We start from the raw sequence: 25,891 nt of genomic DNA on the forward strand, positions 1-25,891 counted from the left end.
TAATAGGCAACCATATTCACATTTACTTTTATTCATAGCATAAAATATACTATGAAACACATAAAATAAAAAACTTCTGTACACTTTAGTCCAACTAACCCTAAAATACCAAATTTTATTGGCTGAAATCAATTAAGATATTTACAGAAAGTGTAAAAGTTACCAATTTGAATAAAGATGCTCATTTAGAACTGATTACAATTATTTTTATTCATGATCTGAATCGGTCTCCTACACTATGAAAAGAATCACTATTAATGCAAAGTATAAAGAAAAACACATAAAAACATTAATAAATCATTAGACTTAGAGAAAAAATTAACAGAGAAGCTCACCCTAGAATTAACTGATATATTGTTACTATTAACTTTAAATTTCTTTCCTATATTATTTCGCAGGCAAAATATGCTCATCATATTCAAGGAAAAATGTCATAACATAATTGATTGCATGTGGCTATTTTCTTAATTTTATTAACGTAAATACCAAAGCTGTGTATTCTGCTAGATACACGTTACACTTTGTATCTATGGATCCTCCTTGATATATAAAGTTGTCATCAAGCATGTAAAAAATAAGCAGGTCAGGTAATAAAGCAACAGTATGACAGTAAAAACAGTATGCTTTTCACTTTTGTTCCCTGTAAAGCAAAAGTTTTCTTAACAATTGCTGTTGGCTCACAGAACTGGAGAAAGTGTATTAGAACCTCAGTACTGCTAACAGTGATCTCCCCTGGCTGTTATTTGTCTAAGACATGATAAGCCATATAATTTACAGAAAGAAAAGCCTCTGAATCCTTCAGAAAACACAACCTGGCAATCTATCTCCAATGCAAAATAATGAGGTGGCAGGAGTGTGATGGAAAAACCAGTCTTCAAAATCATCATGTAAGGGAATCCAGCTGTGCTTGTATGGTCTCTAGCTATTTACAAAGACAAAAACAGAAAAAAAGGCAGAAAGTTAGTGAAGGGAACAAGATTCGCAGGAAGTGTTGTTTAGAAACATGCAAATGAAAGGGAAGAATGGCGCTGGTGACCATGCACATTAAATCCATTCAAATAGCAATAAAAATACCACGTAGAATATTTTCCTTTGTATGTGAAAATATTAGAATTCATGCTTACAATTTAAGTTTTCAAATTTGTAAATAAAGAGGATTACTTAATACTGCCGTTTTAAATACCCCAGCTGTTTCATTTTAAATTATCACTACATGATAAGATTTTAAAGCTAGGGTGGGGAGGACAGTACATTTTCCAGGATTATAAAATCAGTATTTAGAAAGAAATATGAAATGTACTCAAAGATAAATCTTCTAAAGACAGTTTCCCTTCATGTTTGCACCTAGAAATTAAAGTACTTAACATTATTCATATTTAAAGTGTGTCTAGATATCTTATCATTTATTACTTAAAGCTTTACATTAAAGCAACACTCCTACTGCTTTAATTAAAATCCTTCCCATTTTCTCCCTGATTTAGTTTTCAGAGTCCCTTCACTTTGGCTCTGCTTCCTACTGTGGAACACAAGGTGCTGAGAAGGGAAGTCTAAAGAACTTAGCTCCATAACAGGACATTTGAAAATAAGAATTCATAAAATGAAGGGAACAATATGAAAACCCCACGGGTCAGCAAATTATTTTAAAAATTAGACCTTGTTGTAGAAATCAAATAACTCCTTGTGACTGAATTCCACAAGAACTTTCTCCAGGTTCTGTAAAGAAAAAAACAAAAGAGAATTTTGTTGCATGCAATTTACATTTTTTTCTTTCCAGTAAGCTTCAGAATATGCCATAATACATATTATTTCCTGAATGATTAAAAAAAAAAATACTCCCCTGCTATACTCAACCCCACAATCTCTAGAACTCACAAATGCACTTAATAACACTCTACTTTAGCAAAAGGTTTCAACCCTACAGGGACATCTGTTCTTTAAGTTGACTCTACAAAGGTTAATAAAATATATGCCAGCAAGAGAACAATTTCATTATCTATTTTTTTCAAGATAGAGAGATAACACATGAGATTATATTTCATCTTTCTCAGCAGTCCATTTGAAATCAAGTAAATACCATTACACAGAGACACTGGAGGCCGCATATCTGATTGAACTCACCCAGCCATTAATGCCTCACATCAGCATAGCTACTGCCTCCCAGCACTAATCTAGCAGTTAGGATCTTAACATGCTGAGATTGTTACCTTCTTTAATGTACAGACTCAGCAAAAGTTCACAAGTAACACAACAGAATTAAAGCTGGGACTTAAAATACTCCCTTCCTTTCATTTCGCATGCATTAAAGAAACCTTCATGTGCTATAGATGCTAAATAATAGAATATATGTATGTCTGATGGTTTAGTAAAGTGTGACATTAAACTAAACCTAGCCCAACTCAACCCTACCTGCTTTAGGTTGATTCTGTGTACTGAGGAAACAATTCAAACTAGTCACTAAAGATTGTTCACCCGTGTTGATTTTATTCAAGGTCCCTTTGGAGAAGTGAAAGCTCCTGAGGACAGAATACCAATAATGTGCTACCTGCTCTGATCCCACTGCTGAGCTCACATGACATAAATTGGACACCATGAACTAGATTAGTGGGAGACTGCTGCAAACAGCCATTGATTTAATGTACTTAACTGCCACAGTCATTTCCAACATACTATTAATTCTAGTTCTCAGATTCTACGTTCACTTTGTTTTATGTGTTTTAATGATTTCCATTTCCCTTAACAAGCCAACTATTTTTTAAAATCTGAGAATATTTTGGGGGTACAAATGTTTTGGTTACATGGATTGTTTTTGTACTGCTTGAGTCAAAGTTAGAAGTGTGCCCATCACCCAGACAGTGTACACTGTACCCACTGGTATTATTTCACCCATCCTCTCCCACCTATTTGAGTTCTGTTGGTTTAACTTCCATCTCTGCACATGTGCGCTGATCAGTTAGTTCATTTAATAGTGAGTTCATGTGGTGTTTGTTTGTTTTTCCATTTTTGTATTACTTCACTTAGGAGAATGGTCTCCAGTTCTATCTGGATTGCTGTAAAAGGTTCATTTTTTTATGGCTGATTAGTATGCCATGGTATACCTATACCACATTTTACTAATCCACTCATGAACTAATGGACACATCAAAGCCAACATTTTCACCCTAAGTTCTGGGATAGTCAATGGGATTATGTTCAGAAACAGCATCTCCCTCTTCACAAAGCAGAGCACACAGGATCAAATCTCACACTTCTTCATTTACTCTCATATACGTAAGTACTTCAGCTTTAAAATGAATGAAAAAGCATATCTGCTTTAAAGCTTCTTCCTTTAGGAACTGTCACAGGAAAATTATCTCAGTGTTGGGAATCACTTGATGTTCAAGTGGGTCCTTGGCTTCATGCAAAAAAGAATTCATGAGCAAGCTAAAATTCCTAGGTAAGTTTTATTTAGGAAGTACTAAACACAGTTTTATTTAGGAGATCTACTCCACAGAGTAGGAGTTCTCTCTGTGAAGGAGACCAGAATTCTGGCAAAAGAAGCTAGATGGGTGGAATGGAGATTAGAAACACTAGAGCAGAAGCTCTGCAGAAGAAGGGAAGGACCCCAAGTACAGTTTCAGATACGATTAGCGGAGTAGGGCTGTCAAGTCTCCCTGAAAACATATCAAACAAGTCTGGGAAGCCAGAAAAGAGATTTAGGTAAGAGGTAATAAATATTATCAGTGACTCTCAAAAGTATAAACGCATGACACTAAAAACAAGTTTTCTTCGCCTAGGAAAAGAATGTGGTCCGAGAAGACAGGTAGCCCACAGCTAGGTCCTGAGGAACTCCAATATGGATGGTAGCAGGTGCTCAATCAATGCTGCCTATCACCTGTTTCACAAATGTTCTCTATACAGTATTCTGAAACGTACAGTGGACATTACACGAACAAAATAAATCAGTTGGTTAGTATAGAGGCAGTAAAACTGGGTGGCTTATTTTTAAATGTGCCTTCAATCTTCCATCTTCCTATAAATCACTGAAATCACTAATATTGTTTACTGAATAACACAGACTGGAAGATTTACCCTCTTTCTTCTCCCTTATGTATATGAGATTACAATCAGGGACTCACTTAGGAAATTCATTACATCTATTTTCTAGGCTTATCTCATGCATTAATACCAAACTCACACTGGAAAATGAAAGTACAAAGATTAATATTCTGCCAATTTCTTAGAAGAAAGATGTATTTGTTCTTTATTTTTAACTTGTAATCCCATCTATAAGCACCTGGATGATGTTGCACATACCAGGAGAAAACTTCTCATGGAAACAGAGCTTAGTAAGGGCTTCAGAAAGGTCTGACTTGATGAAAGCTGATATGAAAAATATCCTCTGCATCCCCACTAGTTAGGAATTAGGAACACATATACATTTTTCAAGAAAGAAATGCATTAACTTCTTTACAAATTATTCAAGCAGAAATAGCCTCTAAATAATACAGATATAAACTAGATAAGAATTAAAACCAAACTGGTATTGCTTAGCTTTTAAATTTAAATTGGGTATCAGAATTACAAAATATAATGATTCTTTCACCTAGAAAATCAGAAGGTAGAACATTCTAGTAAAAGAAATACTGCTAATCTCTTGTACAAGTTAAATCTAAAAATACTTGTAAGGAACTTAAAGAGGAAGTTTTCTTTTTAGTTACAGAAATGAAAGGCTGAGACAAAATTTAAATATTTCAAGTCCTACTGAAGGAGCTTATAAAACAAAAATCATTAGGTACCATTTACTAAATAAATATATCTATCTATAGATAATATTCTCTATAACTATATACAATTATAAATATATTCTATGGCTCTATTATTTGTTGACTATCTTTACTATTATTGCTTCAAAAACTACAGATACAATGTCAGCTCCCACCACAGACTGAAAAAATAATGTCTACCCACATGTGCAACTATTAATTATTTCTGTCATCCATAACATTCAGTCATCCAATGAGCACATGGAGAATACCAGGTACTATGCAAGGAAGGTGCTCATGATACAACGATGAATAAGCCACAGGAAGGAATATACTCTTGACCAAAGAAAGGTCCTTGTCTATGTGAGCAGGTTTCCCTCTACAGTGGAGCTCCCAAATATGGGAGGAATGGACATGGGATGATGAAGGAAGGAGAGATCCTCTTCCCATTCTTGGATCAATGGAATGAATCTGGGCAACCAAAGGGTAACAGATGACAAGCAGCCCTGATTCAAAGGGTGCCAGCTTGAGAGGGTGCAAGCAAAGCATCATAAGCAGAGGGAATGAACAAATTTCTTCCTCTTTTCTTCAAGCCAACTTGACTACAATGATCTCCCAAGATTTTCAATTCTATGATTCAAGGATACTAAAAAGTACACCTATATTTGCAAATTAAACTAGTGAACTGAGGTAGTTACAAAATGTCAGTAAGAACAAACCTGAGAAAAAACATGGCTCAATCCTTTTATTTAATTAGAAGGACACTGGTGTCCCCAAAGATTAAATAACTTATATAGGATACAGAGATGGGATGAGTCATTTTTCTTTTAACTGCATTACTCTAGTAACTCAAGAGTGTTACAGCACTTTCACCTGCATGTCAAGATCATACACAGAATCCCTCAACATAAGTTTTAATAATTACTTCTATTCAATAACCCATTCTACACAGAAGTATTTAAAAGCCATGCTGAGGGTAAATATTTTGATAAATACAGCTGATGAGGTGTCACGCTGTCTTAAGCAGTAAATGTAAGGCAAGGCTAAAATCTTCAATTTCTCAAATATGTTTTGAAAAAAATATAATTAAATCTCTCTGCCTTGGCCACGCTAATCAAATCAAAAGCAACAACAACAACAAAAACTAGCCACTATGAAAAATTCAAAAATTTCATTAAAATTCTTATTCCAGACAACTAGAAAAAATATTAGCTGCGTGAATATACAACATAGAAACAGGGTATGAAAAATGATCATGGTCATCAGAATATCAGCTGATTTCTATTGCTGCCTTAGGCCCTCTGATTCCAAAGGCTCTTCATTAAAATATCACCCAGTCCAGCAGGTTCTAATCTAAAACCAGACAGGCATGGCCCTGCTCATCGACAGGAGTGGGCAAACTGAAAATCCTGAGCTTACATCAAAGTCTGGTAAGTTACAGGACAACTGAAACAAATACACGGAATAGAAGCCACAAGGGGCATTGTCCCAAGGTTAAATCAACCAAATTATAGACTTTTGAAAAACATTTGAAAAGAACAGTTTGACAAAATGCTTATCTATTTAAGACTATATGCAGCATATAAACAGCAAAAGCAAATTCCAAGATTATTATCATGGATTCGAGACTTCCAAAGTCTGGCTCGTGACTCTGCTGTGGACTTCCCGTCTAGTGCCCTCTCACGGTGCTGCCCGGCAGTTCCGAGGTGTCCTGCTAGTGCCCTCGGGGTCTTTGTTCTCGCTGTCTCCCGTGTCCTCCCAGCAGTGCTCCCAACTGCACGCACAGATGCTCTTGTACACACATAACACGCATATCTACCAGCCATTGATTTCATTTGGCTAGATCCTTTAGTCCACAGTTAATCTGACATCCTATCATTTTTCCCTCAAGAAAAAAACATAGTATATGGAGAACATCAAATAAGTGGATATTGTCTAAATTCTGAGAGTGTTTTCCCATTATACTGTAATATTTGACTCTAACGATAACAGTAGCCTTGTACGTCTCACAACTATTGTTCACTCAGAAAAGATAAGGGCTAAATACTGTGGTACAGTAAACTGTAGTTTAAAAATGAGTTTGAAAAATGAGTTTGAAAAATGGCTCTTACATTTGAGGATCCATGCCTCAAGGCGGTTAAAGCAGAAGATTTGGGGTTTTATACATATTTGGCTCAAATATATAATAGTTTTGGCTGCCAAAATGACAACAAACCATTTATGGCCAGAAAGCTTTATTCAGTGTAAGAATTCTATAAGAGTGTGCATTAAATATTTTCACCAAATGTTTAATCAGATATATCTATTTGGCTGTTAGGACGTTTTACCTGTTATCTGTGTATTCCCTTTTAATTCTGACTGAAATATTACTTTGCTACTGGGTTTAGATAAAATATAGGTTCAGCAGTCATCATTACCATGTGTCTTTGCTCTTAGAAATACAATGTGCTATACATGGGCAGATCACAAACTTTGAGTCAATCAAAATACACTTCCTACAGTATCTTCACTGCAATTTATTATGTGTGTGCTGAATGTCATTATGATTTTCAGCTTCAGTACTGAAATATTTAGTTATGGTTGCTGAATATAATCAGTAAGATAAGAGGCTTTGAATATGAGAACATGAAGATTCTTAAACAGTGAGAAATTATGTTAAGAAGAACACTGACAGCTAAAATAAATGGAGATTTTTCTGTACTAAATACTATGGGGGATGCTCTATTTTTCCAGAAATTATAATTTATTCTAATTATAAATACTTATCCGATTACTTACACATTATCATTTGGAATAGATGCATTACTTAACTTCTTAAAACATGTGTTAATATCTTAGCTGAGGGACTGTGGGTAAATTAAAAACATCAACTCGAAATCCTGTTATGTTTCTGGTGTGTAATTTTAAAGACTATGAGCTCAACACCCCAAATTAGGTTTCTCCTTTCTGCACAAAATCACATTATTGTATTCAAAGACAGAATTTAAATGATACATGTGTACTTTCGGGAGCTACTAAGTATTTGGCATCCTAAATTAAATGACCTGATGGAATTCACTGTGTAAGAAAAAGGTAATTAAAAACATACACTTGTTTAATATTTTTCTACCTTATGCTGTCACATCCATCAGTCGTGAAGGAAAAGAGGACCAATATATGCAACTAAATGAGTGTTAATTTCAGAATTTAGTTAAATTAACATCGCTTATTAGCTAATTGGAAGCTATGTTTCAACAAAATAAAAAGGCCAAATTCAGCATTTGCTTATCAAATAATGGGCAGCTGAAGAGCCATTGTTAACTGCAGCATAATAATAAGAAACACCAATTTTACCCCAACACTTACAAACCCAAATTCCTAAAAACAGGCAGGTACAATAACTAATTTGATAGGGTATGTGGTTAATTTAAGGCAGTTACTGTCCAGAGGAAATATTTCACCTGTAATGGTGTTGTCTGAAATATATGACAGATAAAACTGAGCTCCTTTTTCTATCTACATGGTAACCTAATTACCTGATATTATTTGCAGAATCTTCTTGGAATAATCAAGAATAATTCATGTTCTAAAAACCAATTGGTTTAAACAAGTTGATATATTTCTACAACCCTTAGCATATCTGGTGCTCGAAAATAAGTTTTTCTTTTTATGTTTTCTTTTATGTTTGAAATATAATGAATATTGGTGATATACTAGTGAATTCAACACATCAACAGGAGATAGTTTGGTTTGTACTATGACACTTGAGTAGAAGATGGAACATGGTTTTATTTTTAACTTAGTGAAAATTATAACACTGAAGAATTTAACTTTTTCTGTGACAGCTTTAAGTAAATAGTCACATACCACACAATTCACACATTTAAATGTGTAATTAAATGATATTTAGTATATTTATAGAGTTGCATAACCAGAACCACAATTAAATTTAGAACATAAGAGTATGCACAATTCCAAAAGAAACCCCATACCCATTAGTTATCATCCACCAACCTTTCTGGCCCACCCCCAAAGCCCCCCACAACCAGTAATCTACTTTCGTCCTTATACATTTGCCTATTAAGGAAACCATATAGACTCTAAATGGAAACATGGAACCATAATAAATTGTGATCTTTTGCAATCAATTTCATTCATTGAGCATAATGGTTTTTTTTTTTTGAGACAGAGTCTCACTCTGTCACCCTGGGTAGAGTGTCCTGGTAACATAGCTCCTCACAGCAACCTCAAACTCTTGGGTGGTCCTCTTGCCTCACCCTCCCAAGTAGCTGCGACTATAGGCACCAACCATGATGCCTGGCTAGTTTTGTTTTGTTCTTTCTGTTTTTAGTAGAAATAGGGTCTTGCTTTTGCTCAGGCTGGTCTTGAACCCCAGAGCTCAAGCAATCCACCTGCCTCGACCTCCAGAGTGCTAGGATTACAGGTGTGAGCCAGTGCACCAGGCCTAGCGTAATGCTTTTAAGGTTTACTCATGTTGTAGCACATATCATACATCTATGAAAATGTATCTCAATTTAAGCAACTGAATTGTTATGGCTATATTTTAAAATTTAGAATTAAAAAAAAATCACGACAGGTTTAAGCATAATAGTATGTATATGATTAGCAATGCCACTAACACATTTTGATTTTCCTTTGACAATTAGGAAACTATTTCTGGATTATGTTTTATGTATTTTATGTATCTGAAATTAATTTCTTTCCTTTTTTCCTTGGTAACCTCTTACTCATACCTAGATTCTTGAAATGTTACCTCCTCTGTGAAACTTTACCTGCTTTCCTCCACCTTCCTGTCCACCTATTGCTACTTTAGCGCTGTACAACACCAGTGAGAAGACTCTGTTAGTACTTATCATGATGCTTTACCTTGGAGGCCTCTAAAACATTGTATGTTTCTTAAGGCAAGGGCGGTATCCTTTGTGTGTTTGTGCTTTAGATAGGGTCTCATTCTGTTGGCCAGGCTAGAGTGTTGTGGCATCATCATAGCTCAATGCAACTTCAAATTTCTAGGTTCAAGTGATCTTCCTGCCTCAGCCTCCTGAACAGCCATGACTACAGTTACCTGCCACCATACCTAGCTAAATTTTATACTTTTTGTAGAGAAGGGGGTCTCACAATATTGCTCAAGCTGGTCTCAAAGGATCCTCCCACCTCTGTCTTCCAAAGTGATAGGATTATATATATTACATGTATAAATATATGTGTGTGTATATATATTTTTAATTCCTAGTACCTAAGATAAAACATGAACATAGGTTTTGGGGGGGGGGGGGTTGTAGTTTTCGGCCGGGGCCGAGTTTGAACTCGCCACCTCCGGTATATGGGGCTGGTGCCCTACTCCTTTGAGCCACAGGCACCACCCAGCATAGGTTTTCAATATACAGTTCTTAAATGAAATTGCTAAATTTTAGACATATTTTAATTTTATTAGGCAGTTTTGAGAATTTTTAATAGCCATTTCTGAAATGTGTTTATCATTTCAATGATGAAAGAAAACGATATAGCACACAAAGTTAGAAATAATTTGAACAACAATAGCAAATTACTTATCAGTTAATATGTGCCAGATACTGTTGTACTATATACCTACTAATGAATTTAATTCTTATACTAATCTCATGAAGTGTGATTATTATTTCCATTAGTGATAAAGAGTCTGACGCACAGGGAGACTGGATAACCCGACAAAGTTCTCTTAGGCAATAAGTGGCAGAGCCAGAATTCTTTTTTTTTTTCCCCAAGGTTCAGGAATTTTTATTTTTAGGGGGGGCATATGCATTATTAAGACTTGGCCTTACTTAAACAACTTTATGAAATATTATTAACATGAATAAACTGTACATATTTGAAGTGTATAATCTGATAAGGGCTGACATCTGTAAAGCCATCACCAAGGGTGTGAGCACATCCACCACCCCCAGAGGTTTCCTTGTGTTCAGAGTATGCCCTCCCCAGGCCATCCTCACAAACCTGTTTTCTATCACCGTAGATTAGTTTGCATTTCCTAGAATTCAATACAAATGGAATCATACAGCATGGACACGTTCTTGTCTGGCTTCTCTCATGTTTCTATCAGTAGTCTGTGCAGAGCCAGAATTCTAATCAGGCAGTGAGGCCCCAGAAACCTAAGCTCTTACCTGGGTCTCGACTTGTTTTAGATTTTAGAGACACTATCTTAAAGAATAAAGATTTTGGGGCCAGACAGACCACTTACTTTGTATCCTAGACACTGTACTTCTCTGAGCTTCAGTTCCTTAATTGTCAAATAGCAATAATAATACCTACTTTGCCAGACTTAGTGAAAATGGTTCTATATTTAGCACAGAGCCTGTTATGAAGATAAATGTATATTCAGCAATATACATTTTACCCTACTAAAAACAATTAATGTGCTAGACTTGTATTTTAAGGACTGTAAAGCTGAAGATATGGGACTACTTTTTAGTTTAGATACTTTTCAGCAAATATCATCTTAATCATATTTAGGATGGTTTCCCTTCAGCTTTTTTAGAATAAATATACTTTTTGATGACATTAGAAATTCTCGATTGCCAGAAAAAAACATGTAATGCTACGCATTTTTACCATATCATACACTTTGAAAGTGATAAATCTAGGAGAAATTAAGTATATGATATAATTACTGCCCTTTAATTTGTTCTACATATGAAGTTATAGAGAATTATAGAATATATTTATGTTTATCAGATTAATGCTAATGGATTAATGGATTATGATTCTCATTACTAATATGCTATACTACTTTTAATAAAATACATGCAAACTGACAATGTATTTTTAAAACTACCGTTTAAAGGATAAATTCAGATATATTACTGATCCATAACTAAAAATAATCTGCATTAAAGAATAAAAGCAAGGTTTTTTTTTTTTAACAAGATCAACTGGAAAGGAGATGGCTCTTATTATATTTCTGTAAAATTAACCTCTAGAATTAATTTCTGATAATCAAAAAATCTCTAAAATGTAGCTTTAATATATAGTGTAAATCAAATTCAGTTTATGTCTTTACTTGCCCTCTAAAATCCAGAACTCAATAAAAATAGGGGATACTTATATGATGTATAAGCTCAGTGATTATGTGTGTGTGCATTAATATATGGCAGAGCATATCTGGCCATGAGCAGTGTGTGGATTGGTGAGTTAGGGTCTAACATTCTATATAAAAGACCTATGAGGTGTGACACTTTTCTATCATTCATTTATTGAATAACTTTCTGATTATATACTTTCTTTAACTGACCCTGCAAATTAAGTTCACAATATCACTTTATCGTATCTGTGAGATACAATCTGTTCTGGTGCTTTGATACGTATAGAACATTACGTATTTAATGGATATTGAGACTAATTTCATTTCTTTTGTCTCACATATATTTACAAGCAACATGATAGGCTTCTGGAGTTATTGCAGTGATAAAGACAAAGCATATGCTTTGCTTTCCTTATGCTTAAGAATCCAACAGAAACAACAAGAATAGATTATAAAACAATCTAAGTGCTATAATAGGCAAAGTATAGCTGGGGTCAGTGGCCCACATCTATAAGCCTAGCACTTCGGGAAGCTGAAGCCGGTGGATCACTTGAACTCAGGAGTTCAAGACCAGCCTGAGGAAGAGTAAGACCCTATCTCTACTAAAAATAGAAAAACTAGCCAGGTACTATGATGGGCACTTGTGGTCCCAGCTACCTGGGAGGCTGAGCCAAGAGGATCAACTTGAGCCCAAGAGTTTAAGGTTGTTGTAGCTATGCCAACACAGCACTCCACCAAGGGCTACAGAGTGAGATTCTGTCACAAAACAAGACAGGCAAATTATAGAGCATGAAGAATAAACACTAGATGTAGATTCTGGAATCAGTAAAAGATTCCTAGTAGAAGTGATATTTAATCTGAGACCTGAAAGATATACTATACGCAATGAAGCAAGGTAGGGGGATATTCCAACCAGCAAAAGAGAGGGAAAAGTAGATCAGTATAACAGGAAACAAAATCAGAGATGGGTGGCCTGAACTGGGGTAGAAGTAGAAGAGAATCAATGGAAATACATAGGTTTAAGAGTGACTTAGGAGACAGGATACACCAACTCCATGCTTCTTTCAATAAGAGAAATGGGTAAGATAAAAGTAGCTAGGAATCAAAGATGAAGCTTAGGTATCTAGCTTGGGCAACTGAAAAATGGGTAGAGCCATTTACTGAGATAGGATGGGGTTGACAGAAGTAGGTGGAAATAATGAGTTCAGTTAAGACATGTTGATTTTGAAGTATCTTTTGATAAATGAGTGGAAAAGACTCGTAGGCCATTATATACACAGACTCAGTATTCAAGTTAGAGATCTGGGATATAGAATAATACGTGATAGTCCTTAGGAAGGGAAAAAAAACAGAAATCAGCTATAGGAACACAAAGTATACCCTAAGGTGAAGTGACAAGAAGATAAAAAATACATTCCTAAGGCACACCAATAATTAAGAGACTGACTTGAGAGACAGGTTAAAAACCAGAAAAATGCTGTCATGGACTTTAAAGAAAAAGAGTTTTAAGAAGGGAGGAACTATTAGAAAGTCAACAGCTCCCAAGAAGCCAACTGAGACAAGGATTGGTAAGTTTTTATTTTAGATTCAATGACAAGATTGCACATGTTACTGATATCAGGAAAAGTACTTTTAGTGGATTGACAGAGAGAAATGAAGATAAGTTGATTACAGGGGTGAACATAGAGTAAGAAAGTCAAGCGAATGAAGGCCAAGGGTTAGCAAATATAGTTCACTGGCCAGATCTGACTTTAATGTAAATAAAGTCAGACATGCTTTCTTTCATGTATTGTTTATGGCTGCTTTTGTGTTACAACAGCAGAGTTGTATTGTCTGCAAGCTTAAAATATTCAGTTTTAGGTACTTTATAGAAGGAAGTTTGCAAACCTCTATTATAGACAAATGTCTGAAACTATTAGTGCTGGTTAACAAAAGTGACCCAACAATAATCCCTATTCCTCATTATGTTCACCAATGGCAGTTAAGAAGACCTGTTGTCCATTAGCAAGTGAATCAAAATCAGCTGTACTGAACACTGTAATTGCTCATCTCCAAGTTGAAATTTCAGGCCCTCTTCACTACCATTTAATATTGCTGTTTTACAGGGAAGGGTGGTGACAGTTGCAGACTCTGTTAGGTTGTATCTTTGTGAGAAATAAAATACATTACTTAGCAGCTCATATTTATATATATATATCTACGTTAGTAATGACTTACATCATGTAAACATCTTTAAGAGAAAACACATGCATTTTAAAGATACTCTTAAAAAACTAAATTGTGTCCTCAAGTTTTATCTCTTATTAACAATAACTGCATTTTTTGAATGATGAAATAGTTAGTTCCAAGTACTTTAATGAGTCATGTATTCTTATGAATTCAATAAAAAATGTGAGTGTCATTTAAAAATTCCAGTTATCTACATACTTATTTCTTAGAAGTAAGAAGTCAAAGGCTTGGATCAGAAACATCAGAACTGCATTATTCAGCTGTTGCTTGTGATATGTGGTCTTTGCCTGGAATGACTCATAACATAACAAAGCTTCACAATTTAATGTTTTGTATCTGTTAATGATTAAAGAGGCTAAATGTCTCTGTAGTCTACTTATTAATATTAATGAGTTTTGTGACCTAGGTCAAGCTAATAAAACAAACTTTTAAATATCCTATTAAAAAGTTCTCAATAATAATTTTGAACTTGAAATTGTTTTAAAGACTTCTTTTGTAATGTTGGAAAATAAGCAAAGGTTTCAAAGGCATTTCTTTTCCTGGACAAGGAAAAATAATGACAGAATGGTGAGAGTATCTATCAAACATATCACTTTTTGATTATAGGTCACATATTGCTGTTTTAAAATCACAGATAAATGGAATAGAGAATTAAGACATAGACTGCAAGGGGTCTTCAAAAAGTTCATGGAAAATATGTATTATAAAAAAACTGCATAAATTTCAAGTTTTCTGCACCAAAATATCCTTGTACTAACTTGTTATAACATGTCTGAACAGGATCTAGTTTGAGATACTAAGAAGTGCAAGACATCTGTTTGAAAAGAGCCCTTAATCAGAGCAACATGAATTCTGCTAAAATTGAAGCAGGAATAAACATCAAATTTATGATGAAGCTTGAGTGGAAGAATGCTTTATGAAAATTTTATGGGGACTGTGTTCCAAAGAAGTCAGCAGTTTATAAATGGATAATTCTTTTTAGAAAGGATAAAATGATGTTGAAGATGAAACCCTCTAAAGCAAACCATTCACATTTATTTGCAAGGAAAAAATTAGTCTTATTTGTGTCCTAATTTAAGAGGACTGGCAATTAACAGCAGAAACATTAGATTATTAGATTAATAGCAGAAACAATTATGTAAACTGAACCAACTGAGATGTCTATGGTTTAGCTTGCACAATTCTGACTGAAAAATTAAAGTTGAGCAAACTTTCCACTTGATGGGTGACAAAACCTTTGAACCCAGATCAGCTGAGGACAAGAAGAGGGCTTTCAGTGGAAATTTTAAACAAGTGAGATCAAGATTCTGAAGCATTTCTTCCAAGAGTTGAATAGGAGAAGAAATGTGGCTTTACCACTATGATCCTGAACACAAAGCACAATCAAAGCAATGGCTACCAAGAGGTGAAAGTGGTCCAGCCAAAGCAACGTGGACTTGTCAAGAGCCAAGGTCATGGCAATAGCCTTTTTTTTGAATATTCAAGGCATTTTCCTTGTTGACTTTCTCTGGGGCCAAAGAATGGTAACATCTGCTTATTATGGAAGTGTTTTGAGAAAGATTACCAAAGCTTTAGCAGAGAATAGCCTAGGGAAGCTTCACCAGAGAGTTCTTCTCCACCATGGCAATGCTCCTTCTCATTCCTCTCATTTAACAAGGGCAATTTTGTGAGAGTTTCAATGGGAAATTAGGCATCCACCTTACAGTCTTGATTTGGCTCCTGACTTTTTGTTTCCTAAAAGTTTCTGTAAAGGACACCCATTTTTCTTCAGTTAATAATATTTTTTTTAAAAAGACTTCATTGATACAGTTAAGTTTCTAGGACTTTCTGTTCTTTGGAGATGGACTAAATGGCTATTATCAGTTATAAAAGTATCTTGAACTTGATAAGAGTTTATGTTGAGAAGTAAAATTTGTATTTTTTATTTGTATCTTTTAATTCTATTTTCCACTAACTTTTCAAAGTCTCCTCATACTACATATTCCACAGATGACTGGAATCCAACATGAGAACAGGCTCAATCGTTTAAGTCCCAAAGTGGTTATAAGTAATTTTTACTTTCATGTCAGATTTAAATTAAAAAGTATAAAATTGAGGGCTAAGTGGTTATTAAAAAAAAAAAAAAGAACCTCATTTTTTTTTCCAAGAAAAAGTCAATGATTTTTCAAAAATAAAATGCATGTATGGAGCAATATTATTTAATGTGAGGTGAAATAATGGTATACAGGTTTCCTATCAGACATTTAAGCTAACTGACGAAATAAAATTTTGATACTATTATTTGATATAATAACATTTTAAACTTGTAGAAGCAACCAAAGACTAAGTTGCAAATTAGAACTCTTCTAAGTAGACATAGCTCCTTTTAACTGGTCCAGACTAAGGAGAAACCAGCATTACTGGTAAGAGAGATGACTGATGCCTTCTTAAAAGATGATCTTCCACACTGGGGGCTTAGGAGTAAAAACCGTATTACCCGTCATGCTCCCAATGTTTTCTTGGTTTAGAATGATAGTTGAGTTTAGAAAGAGTACTTATATTTTAAAGTGGGAATTAGATTTGAGATAGGTTCTAAAGTATACAAAATGCATTAAGCAGAATTATTAATATAGCCCCTTATTTGAGAATGTTTACCAAAATAATTATATAAAGAGGTAGTATCCCTTTTCATTACCTTTTCTTTCTATTCCCCATAACAGTACCTCATCTAATCACTTGTTTTTCAAAAATTAGAATGCTTAAGTTGCAAGCCAGGTGTGGTAGCAAGGCAGGGGAATCACTTAGGGCCAGGAGTTTGAGAGCTGCCTTGGCAACTTAGCAAAACCCTGTCTCTACAAAAATACTTACAAATTAGCTATGCCTGGTGGTGTGCAACTGTTGTCCCAACTATATGAGAGGCAGAAGCAGGATATTTGAGCCCAGGAGTTCAAGGGTACAGTGAGCTATGATTAGGCAACTGATCAAAATGCCACTTTCTATTAAAAATAATCTCCATTATCAAAAGTAAAGTCCTACCTCTTTTGTCTAGAAGTTAAAGCTTTTCATAACCTGGTCCAGTCTAATTTTTCTATTTCAATTATAAAATTAAATGAAAATTATAGAAATAAATAATGTAATAGTCGTAACCCAATGCCCAGACACAATATATTAACTTTTTGCCTTCAAAATGAATAAATAAGGCATCTAGTTAAAGGATGCCATTCATCCATCTCTTTTCCTTTAGTAGAAGGATAAAGACTCCCTGGGTCTTAATCTATTTTGCATTGCTATAAAGGAATACCTGAAGCTGAGTAATTTATAAAGAAAAAAGTTTATTTGGCCCATAGATCTGCAGGCTAGACAAGAAACATGGCACAAGCATCTGTCTGTGGTGGGGCCTCAGACAGGAACAGGTGAGAGGAAGGATGCAAGAGGAACAAAAGGGAGGGAGGGGCCAGGTTCTTTATAACCATCAGTTCTCCTGCAAACTAAGGAACTAAGGTGTGAGAACTCACTTGTAACTCAGCGGCTAGGGTGCCAGACACATACACTGGAGCTGGTGGGTTTGAATCCAGCCTGGGCCTGCCAAACAACGACAACTACAACCAAAAAATAGTTGGGCACTGTGATGGGCGCATGTAGTCCCAGCTACTTGGTAGGAGGCTGAGGCAAGAGAATCACTTAAGCCCAAGAGTTAGAGGTTGCTGTGAGCTGTGACACCATGGCATTGTACTAGGGGTGACATAGTGAGACTCTGACTCAAATAAATAAATAAATAAATAAAAACTATTTGTGAGGGATCCAGCGCTCCTGATCCAAACCCCTTCCACCAGGCTCCATCTCTGACAGTGGAGACCAGATTTCAACGTTAGATCTGGAGAGGACAACTATCCAAATGATATCGAGCTGTAAATAAAAATATACTTTGTTACTGTGTCAAGACTGGAAGAATGATGCTACCCATTAACTATAAAGTTGAAAATAAGTCAGAAAATAAACAATAAAACTGGCAATTAATACATCTTTTATCTTCCTTTCAAGTTTGTGACAGAAGTAAAATTAGACTTGGTTTTTGAAGATGGGATTTAAATATACAGACATGGGATGAAAAGTAAACACCAATTTTCTCATCTCGATCTATTATTCTTCTAACAAGAGGTAGAGAAGTAAGCCTGGGAAGGCATAGATCATAAAAAGTGGGAGACAATTATTTTCCTTAGTAACCTTTATGTATGCAAACCAAGATAGCTTACAACCTAAGGTACCCAAATAATTGGCAAAAATCAATGCTTAGTGTATTTATGAAAAAGTTGATGGGAATAGGAGGCTTAAGAGGAGGTTAAAATACCTAAGATGAATCAGCATAGTATTTTTAGAAAAAGGGCAACTCCTAAAAATTAAAATATATGATTATATAAAAATTATAAAAATGAACACAAAAATGCCTGTAAAAAGATACCAGGTAAAAATATGGCTTAGACTAAGGCAATTTTTTCTAATTTAAACTGAGGAAGATTTTTTGTTTTACTTAACTGCCTGAAATCTAAAAGTCAATATAACCTATGAAGTAAAATATGAAAGTCATAAGGAGACATCACAGACTGTCTAGTGACCTCAGTCCAACGTGGTTCACAAATTGGGTCAGGAAATCACAGGTTGGTGGGTGGTCCAAGATTTCTAAGTGTTATTAGCTCTCCCTTCACAGGCTTGGCAGAAAATCTTTCTCTGGAAATACTATGCTAAGAGAAAACTATTTCAGTACTTTGAAATATGGCATTCACGTGTAGCTATTCATATGACAATAAAAATGAACTTTTGTTGTGAGGGCAATTCTCTGCAGTTATACTTTAAATATTGATGTCATAGAAAGAGATTTAAATTAGAGTGTTAAGAAAAGTAATTTCTATAGATGGTTGGTTTATTTCTGTTTCATCAACTCAGACCTATTAGTTCAGCTATAGATAATGTCCTCTAAGATTAGATATAAAACCACATTGAAATCTGTAAAATAATTTACAATATTTTTATAAGAAAGAAATGCTAGTCCCTAGCCCCTTGGCCTGATTTCAATTTGGATAACTCCATCACATTGAAATACACTAATATAACAATCCAATCTTTTAAAAGTCTGTAATTTGGATCTATAATTTACTAATATCTCCAAAAATTTATATACAGTTTCTAATTTTAAATGAAAACATACACATTATTTGCAAGAGTCTGTAAGTATAAAGATTTTTCTTTTCCATATAGTCAAATTAACTGTGGCCACTGCATTTTTCTCAAAATAATGCTTTTGTTTCTATTGCCCTCTTCAGTGAGAACCTATTCTCTGATTTCCACTTGGCAAAACCCTGCCTATCCATTAATGTCAGTTAACACGCTTTGTCCAGAAGCCTTCCCCACCTCCTCATTAAATGCATCTCTCCTTCTGAGCACCCATGTCTTCCATATTTGAGTTAGCAGTACAGCACCTAACCTGCATTTAAAAATATATATACATATATATATATAAAATCACTTTTCCAGTAGCATTAAAACATCTTGAGGGTAAGATCTTGTCTTCATTTTAGTATAGCACAATGGTTAAAAGTGTGATCTTTGGTGTCAAACTGCCGTGTTTTAAGGCAGTCTTCCCAAGTGACTAGCTGTGTGACCTGGAGTAAATTATGAAATGTTCCATGCTTCAGTTGACTCATCTGTAACATGGGAAACAGCAGCTCCTACCTGATAGGGATATGAGGATTAAATATGTGCAGAACCACTTAAGTCAGTGGCCTGGTCTGCTACTTAGTAATTACTTGGTGACTGCAAGTGTTTGCAATCATTGTCATCATCATCATTTTTTATGTTCCACATATATCTAGCCCAGGGCTTTGAATATAAATAAATGCTTGTTAACTTGATTTTTTTTTTGACTTTTAAAATTCAATGGAAAATAAAGTCACATGGAAAATGCTGAGTAGGGAAAATAAAAACTCTCTCAAATAATAAGAGAGTATAATAATAATGTTTTAAATAAGCATTAAGTAGATAAATTTTAGTACACAATGTTGCTATTCTCATACCAATAGGTTCTATGACAGGCCCTTTATATATATATATATATATATATATATATAGCCAAGGTCAATTTCAATAGTACTATCAGAACTTCATGAAAAATCCTGATTTGGGGGGACAGTGAGAGTCAATGTATGGAATATTATACTCTAGGCAGAAAGCATGTGGAGAGCTGGGTCTCCTTTCTCATGTAACATTGCTTCATATTAAAACTACAAATTCCAGTTATTTTTAGATGTAATGTTTCTTGAATACAAAAAAATTTTTAATAAATAGATGAAAACAAAATGAAATGTCAAAAACTCTGAATATGGGGCAGTACCTGAGATTTTCAGGACATGAACTTATTCATGGTAAGCTATATAACTGTATGTTATTTACCTAAATGGACTTATTTTTAAAATCAAATTATGTCTTAGACTGAAAGAACTGACCACGCTTTACATTTAGATGATACCTATTTTTCAAAGATTTCAAGACATTTGATAGAAATGTTATCTTTCTCCATCAAGATCCTAACTAGGAAAAATATATGTTAAGAAAGAAAGAAAGAAAGAGAGAAATTAGCAATCTGGGGCAGTGCTCAGCCCTACATGCTGTGACTGTTACGTCCACAGGCCTCAGCACTGCAGGCTCCTGTTTTCCAGTTCAGCCTTGACTTACCTTTACATGTATTGCAGTCAATGTTCTCTCACCTTCCGGTAAGAGGCGACAGAGGAGATGTAGAAAGAAAACCTTTGAATGCTAAGTGCTATAGTGACTGCAACTATAACATTAGGTCCTGTGAAATGAATTGCCAAACCACAGACCTAGATTTTAGAGAAAATATATCCTGACTAGCTGAGCTTTCACTGAGAAGTAAAATACTAAGCAGTACTATGGCTTCACACATACATTCAAAATTTGACCTGAGTGACAGGTGAACAAACACGCAAAATAAACCCTCCTTTCCCTCCCCAGTGCCACGTCCTATACTTTATCACTAAAATTCATCCAAGGAGCAGAAGTTGAAATTCCTCAAGCTGATTTTGTTCAGAATGAACTGCAAGGTGCTTTTGTTTCTCTGTAGTGTGTGCTGACTTGATCAGAGGTGCAAAGGAGAAGAATCTTAAAGTGAAAGGACCAGTTCGGATGCCTACTGAGACTTTGAGAACCACTGCAAGAAAAACTCCTTGTGGTGAAGGTTCTAAGTAAGACTTGGGATCGCTTCCAGATAAGAATCCACAAGCGACTCACTGACCCGCACAGCCCTCTGAGACTGTTAAGTAGATTACCTCCATCAGTATTGAGCCAGGAGTTGAGGTTGAAGGCACCATTGCAGATGCTTAAAATCTAATAAATTGATGACAAGTTGCTAAAAAATATATATATATAAAATTTATCCAAGGAGAATGTACATGTGGGAAATCAGGGCTAGGTAGATCCTACAAAGCCAGAGGTAGCTGGGAACCAGTAAAGTTACACATGATGGAGGGGCCACTTCATTAGTTACAGGGTTAAAGCGATGGCATTTTAAACATACAGGTGCACACTCTGAATAAAGTCCTGCTCCCTCTAACTTTTATTTTTCCCAAGGAAAATAAGGAAAGGAAAAATAAGTAATGAAAAATAACCTTACTAATTCAAATAATCATAGTGTTTAACACATGTTTTAAGAACATCTTCCAAGAGCAACATATAAACTATTCATTTTCCAAAATATATGTGGTGTGTATAAATAAAAACTTGCTTATATATGTATCAGTGAAAAATATCTCTACAACCATGGAAATTTTTAATCATGAGAACCAATATCGAACTAATTTCAAGCAGTTAAGAAATAATTATAGTACAACAACGAATATAAACCAATATCAAACAATGTCAACTTTTTCCTTCGCTAGATTAACTATTTCTCTTACAGTGACTAAGGAGACAATTTCCAAAGCATTGTTTTCAAACGTTGTACTCTTTTTCTAAAAGGACCCAATAGTGCTTCATAATACTTACCTTGGCAATTTTAAATGACTGTAAAATATTTGACACAGAAATATTGCCAAATATTGTACAAATGAGCATAACTTGTACCTCAAATAATTTTAAAAAGGATAAATGAGGTTATCAAAAAATTTTTTTTCCTGGAACAAAATTAAAGAATAAAATGCTTAAGCTTTATACACTTAGCTCACTTAGAGTGAAAGGCTTGATAACCAATACTTCACACAATAATCTACTTTACAAAGAGTAGCATTAAAAATAATTCACATACTTGAAAAAAACCAGTACTAAATTCAATCTTCAACTCTAAGAAAACTATATTTTAATTGCTAATGATGAAATGCAGGCATTATAATGTCTTGTTAGTAATGGTAATTAAGAAACTGAAGACTTATAGGTAAAATAAACACATGTATGTCACCACTAAATCCTCTTAGATCTAACTCTGAGTCTTGCAATGACTGTTCTCCTTAGGGTGAAGGGCTCAACTACAGCTTGAACTTAACCTTAGAATTGCAACAATGTAACCTAAACATTTGTACCCTCATATTAATTTGAAATAAAAAAATAAGTAAAAAAATAAAGTTACTTTCAAAGGGCAACACAAGAAAATCTGTCCACAATATTTATTAAATTTCCATTCTGTTAAAAACTACAAGAATATTCACTGATACTTGAGCAGTTTTGAGGGATGTAGAAATGTTTAATGTAAGAGGAATGTGTGAGCCAAAGAAAAGCATAAAAGGCTAAGGCCAAAGAGGAGAGATGAGAGAAAACACAATAGAATGGCATCTAGAGATGAAAAACACTGGCTCTGTAGTCAGACTGCCTGTGTTTGACTCCCTGGTTCCATGGCTTACTAGTGTGTGGCTTCACACAAAGCAATTATCTCTCTGTGCTTACCTTCCTTTTTGTAAGTGGGAAAAATCATACTAATTTATCTCAAAGGACTGTGATGAAGAACATATGATATATAAAGTGCTTAGAATAGCACAAAGTAAGTGCTCAAGAAATATTAGCTAACATTATTATAAAATCAAAGGGAAAAGAATATTTCTGAAGCTAAAATGATGGCTGGCCAGTACTATCAGAAGTTGAAGAGAGATCTAGAAGACACGGAGCACAGATGCACTGAGTCTACGGGGAGGTCTTATCTATCCAGGACAATGTAAGTTGACAAGTGAAGATCAAAGTCAGACCACTGAAAGTCTGATTGATAGGAATGAACCCAGAAATCTGCATATATCCAAAAGTATGTAAAATAAAAAATGAGAAAATGGGTAAAAAACAAAGAAGAGGCAGAAAGGTCAAATAAATGCACTGAAATGAAAACTTCAAAACTTCTGTTTTTGGAGGCTGCAGCGACCAATTTGATAAAGAGGTTTACTAAGATCAGATGAGAACACACATCCACATCACTCATGCTTTACCAAAAAATAAGGACTATCACTACCACCTGCAATATGAAAATCCTTCAAATACATGTAGAACTGCTCAGTGTTATCCTAGCAAGATTAGCAAAACCTTAAAAGGAAATAGCACTTGTCACATTAAGATTTTCAGATTCAGAATCTCCATGGGTACACCTCTGATTTCTGATTGCATCCAGCTTTTCTGTTCAATAAACAGTTTTGAACATTATAATCAACTTCTCTTTAATCAAAACTAGTCATATTGGCAAATTAGGTAGTACTGAGAAATGTAATACACTATGGTTGTTTCTTGTTAAAGTATGTTTTAATCAGTTTTGGATGCAGGTGCACTTTTAAAAGAAAAGCAATACATTTCTATGGGCTACTGATGTCTCTAAAGTAGGCGCATTCTGGCTTTGCTACAAAAAAGGAGAAGGGAAAAATGAAATCAAATGATCTGAGTTTCCACAAGGCAGTACGGACAAAAGCAGTCTCACTGGTTTATTAATCTCCAACATTCACAAAGAGAACATGTTGTTTCGCTTGTTTCTATTTTTGAATACTCTAATGACAAACATATAATACTTACTCCATAAATAAACCTGAGCTATGTTAATGAAAATCTTTTCTTACTCTCTTCTAAATATCTATTAGCAAACTATTTCAACATAAAATTATGAAAAATATGACAAATCTAAGCCTGGGCTCTAATTTTAAGATGAATTTGTTTTCCAGAAGAGTAACTAATTGAAATGAAGTTAGAAACCAATCTTTGTCTATTCTGTCCATAGTTAATTCACTTGTGCAGATCAGGTACTGCCTGTCATGACCATTAACATAACAGCTAACGTCCTCTTTTTACTAAATCTTGTCTGGAGCAAGACAGTGAATCCCCATTAAAGTACATCAAGGTTTGCTTCTTTATTATAGATAAGTTAAAATTTACCAAATGGAAATACTGTTATTTTTGAGAATAACATGCCTATTTTTAAAAATGGGTCAATATTGAGAATTGATTATATCAAAACAATCCATTTGTTATCATAACATAAAAACACCAGCTTAATAAGCAAAGAAAGTTCTTCTTAAACAGGATGACTAAAAGTAAATACTGCCCAAGAAATTTCTCCAAAGTCAATAGTTTCTATTTGTTTTCTTGGGAAAAAATAATGAAGTCATGATGGAGGCCAATACTGAATAAATGGCCTCTATAAATCCATTATACACATTTTCCTCCTTTTAAAATCTGTTGATAAGCCTCCATTAATATGGTTTCATCATCTTTCTAATTTCTCTTAAATTCAGTGTGTGTGCTTCTATATCTTACTTTAAAAGAGAATAGATCATAAAGGCAAATGAGGACACATTTACTTTTCCCCTTCCCTTCAAATTCCATATGGACACATTTTTTAAAAGAAGAAATATTAATAGTGCAAGAAAATAAGAAAGAATTTCATTGCCGACTAGAAAATCTGAGAAGGTTCTATAAACTAAAAATCTAAAGAGATTTGATTATCAGCAAAATCAGATCAGAGAAAGCTGCAGCTACAACACGCAAATGAGAGTATACTATAGAGGCCTAGAGAAATTCAAAGCTCACGATCTATCAATAATAACCAAAGCAGAGTATATTTTCCCGAATGTGATTTTTGACTGTGGACTGTCCCAAGGTGGACAATAGGATTAGAGAAATAGACAGAACAAGGGGGCAGAAAACTTAAGGGAAGGGAGCTCCAAATCCAGAGGTGACATGCCTGTAACAGGCTACATCCTGTCCAACCATACTCCCCTCCTGCCCTGCAGTTATTCTTCTGCAATGACAATTCACATACCCACAGAAGGAAAAAGGGATTTTTATTTGGACTGAGGAGTAAATACTCTCCACTGACCAGGACTGCTCCATCTAGGTTCTTAATTCTACACATTAACAAACAACTAAGAATCACCAAAAATTTGAAGAAAAATTAGCCAGAAAGTCATCAAACTTAACAAATTAAAAAAGTAACATTCAGTAGTATAAAAGAAACAGAAAAACATTTAAATGAGCGTCATTCTCAGTGAGATTTGAAAATATAGCACATTAACAAAAAAGAAAAAGCTATTATAAAAATGAGTGCTACAAAATTAAAAACATGACTAATAAACTAATGATAAAACAAAGCCTAAAAAACTGACCGGAATTTAAAGAACCTAGGTAAAAATCAAATTACTGAGCTAGACGATAAAGACAAAAGATTATTCACAATCCACTATAAAATGGAAAAAGTTTAGGTCTTCAGGTTCTTCAGGTACATTCAGCAGTTTTAGTAGCTGTCTAATCTAATGAAAGGATGAAACTGAGAGAACTCCACGGAAAAATTAACCACGGAAGGAAAAGAAGAAAATGTCCCTTCGCTAAAGCCAGATTCAGGCTTCAGACAACAGTCGGGGGATAG

At 34.6% G+C, this 25,891-nt stretch overlaps 1 protein-coding gene across 2 annotated transcripts in view; it reads right to left on the reverse strand.

The window, feature by feature from the left end:
* Positions 1–335: 335 nt before the first annotated feature.
* COMMD10 (COMM domain containing 10) overlaps positions 336–25,891 on the reverse strand; it is a 155,943-nt gene continuing 130,387 nt past the window's right edge. Inside the window, exons 6-7 of one of the 2 annotated variants that reach the window (XM_023512709.1) lie at positions 1,654–1,713; positions 336–918 (exon numbers count right to left, since the gene is read on the reverse strand). In XM_023512709.1, coding sequence (XP_023368477.1) covers positions 799–918; positions 1,654–1,713 — 180 coding nt within the window. In that variant the 3' untranslated portion in view covers positions 336–798. Of the gene's footprint in view, positions 923–1,653; positions 1,714–25,891 lie in introns of both variants that reach the window. The other variant, XM_003788898.2, reaches the window with a different exon arrangement.

The sequence above is a fragment of the Otolemur garnettii genome, unplaced genomic scaffold, assembly GCF_000181295.1.
Source record: "Otolemur garnettii isolate 467f Iridium unplaced genomic scaffold, OtoGar3 scaffold00030, whole genome shotgun sequence".
In the NCBI taxonomy this organism is placed as follows: Eukaryota; Metazoa; Chordata; class Mammalia; order Primates; family Galagidae; genus Otolemur; species Otolemur garnettii.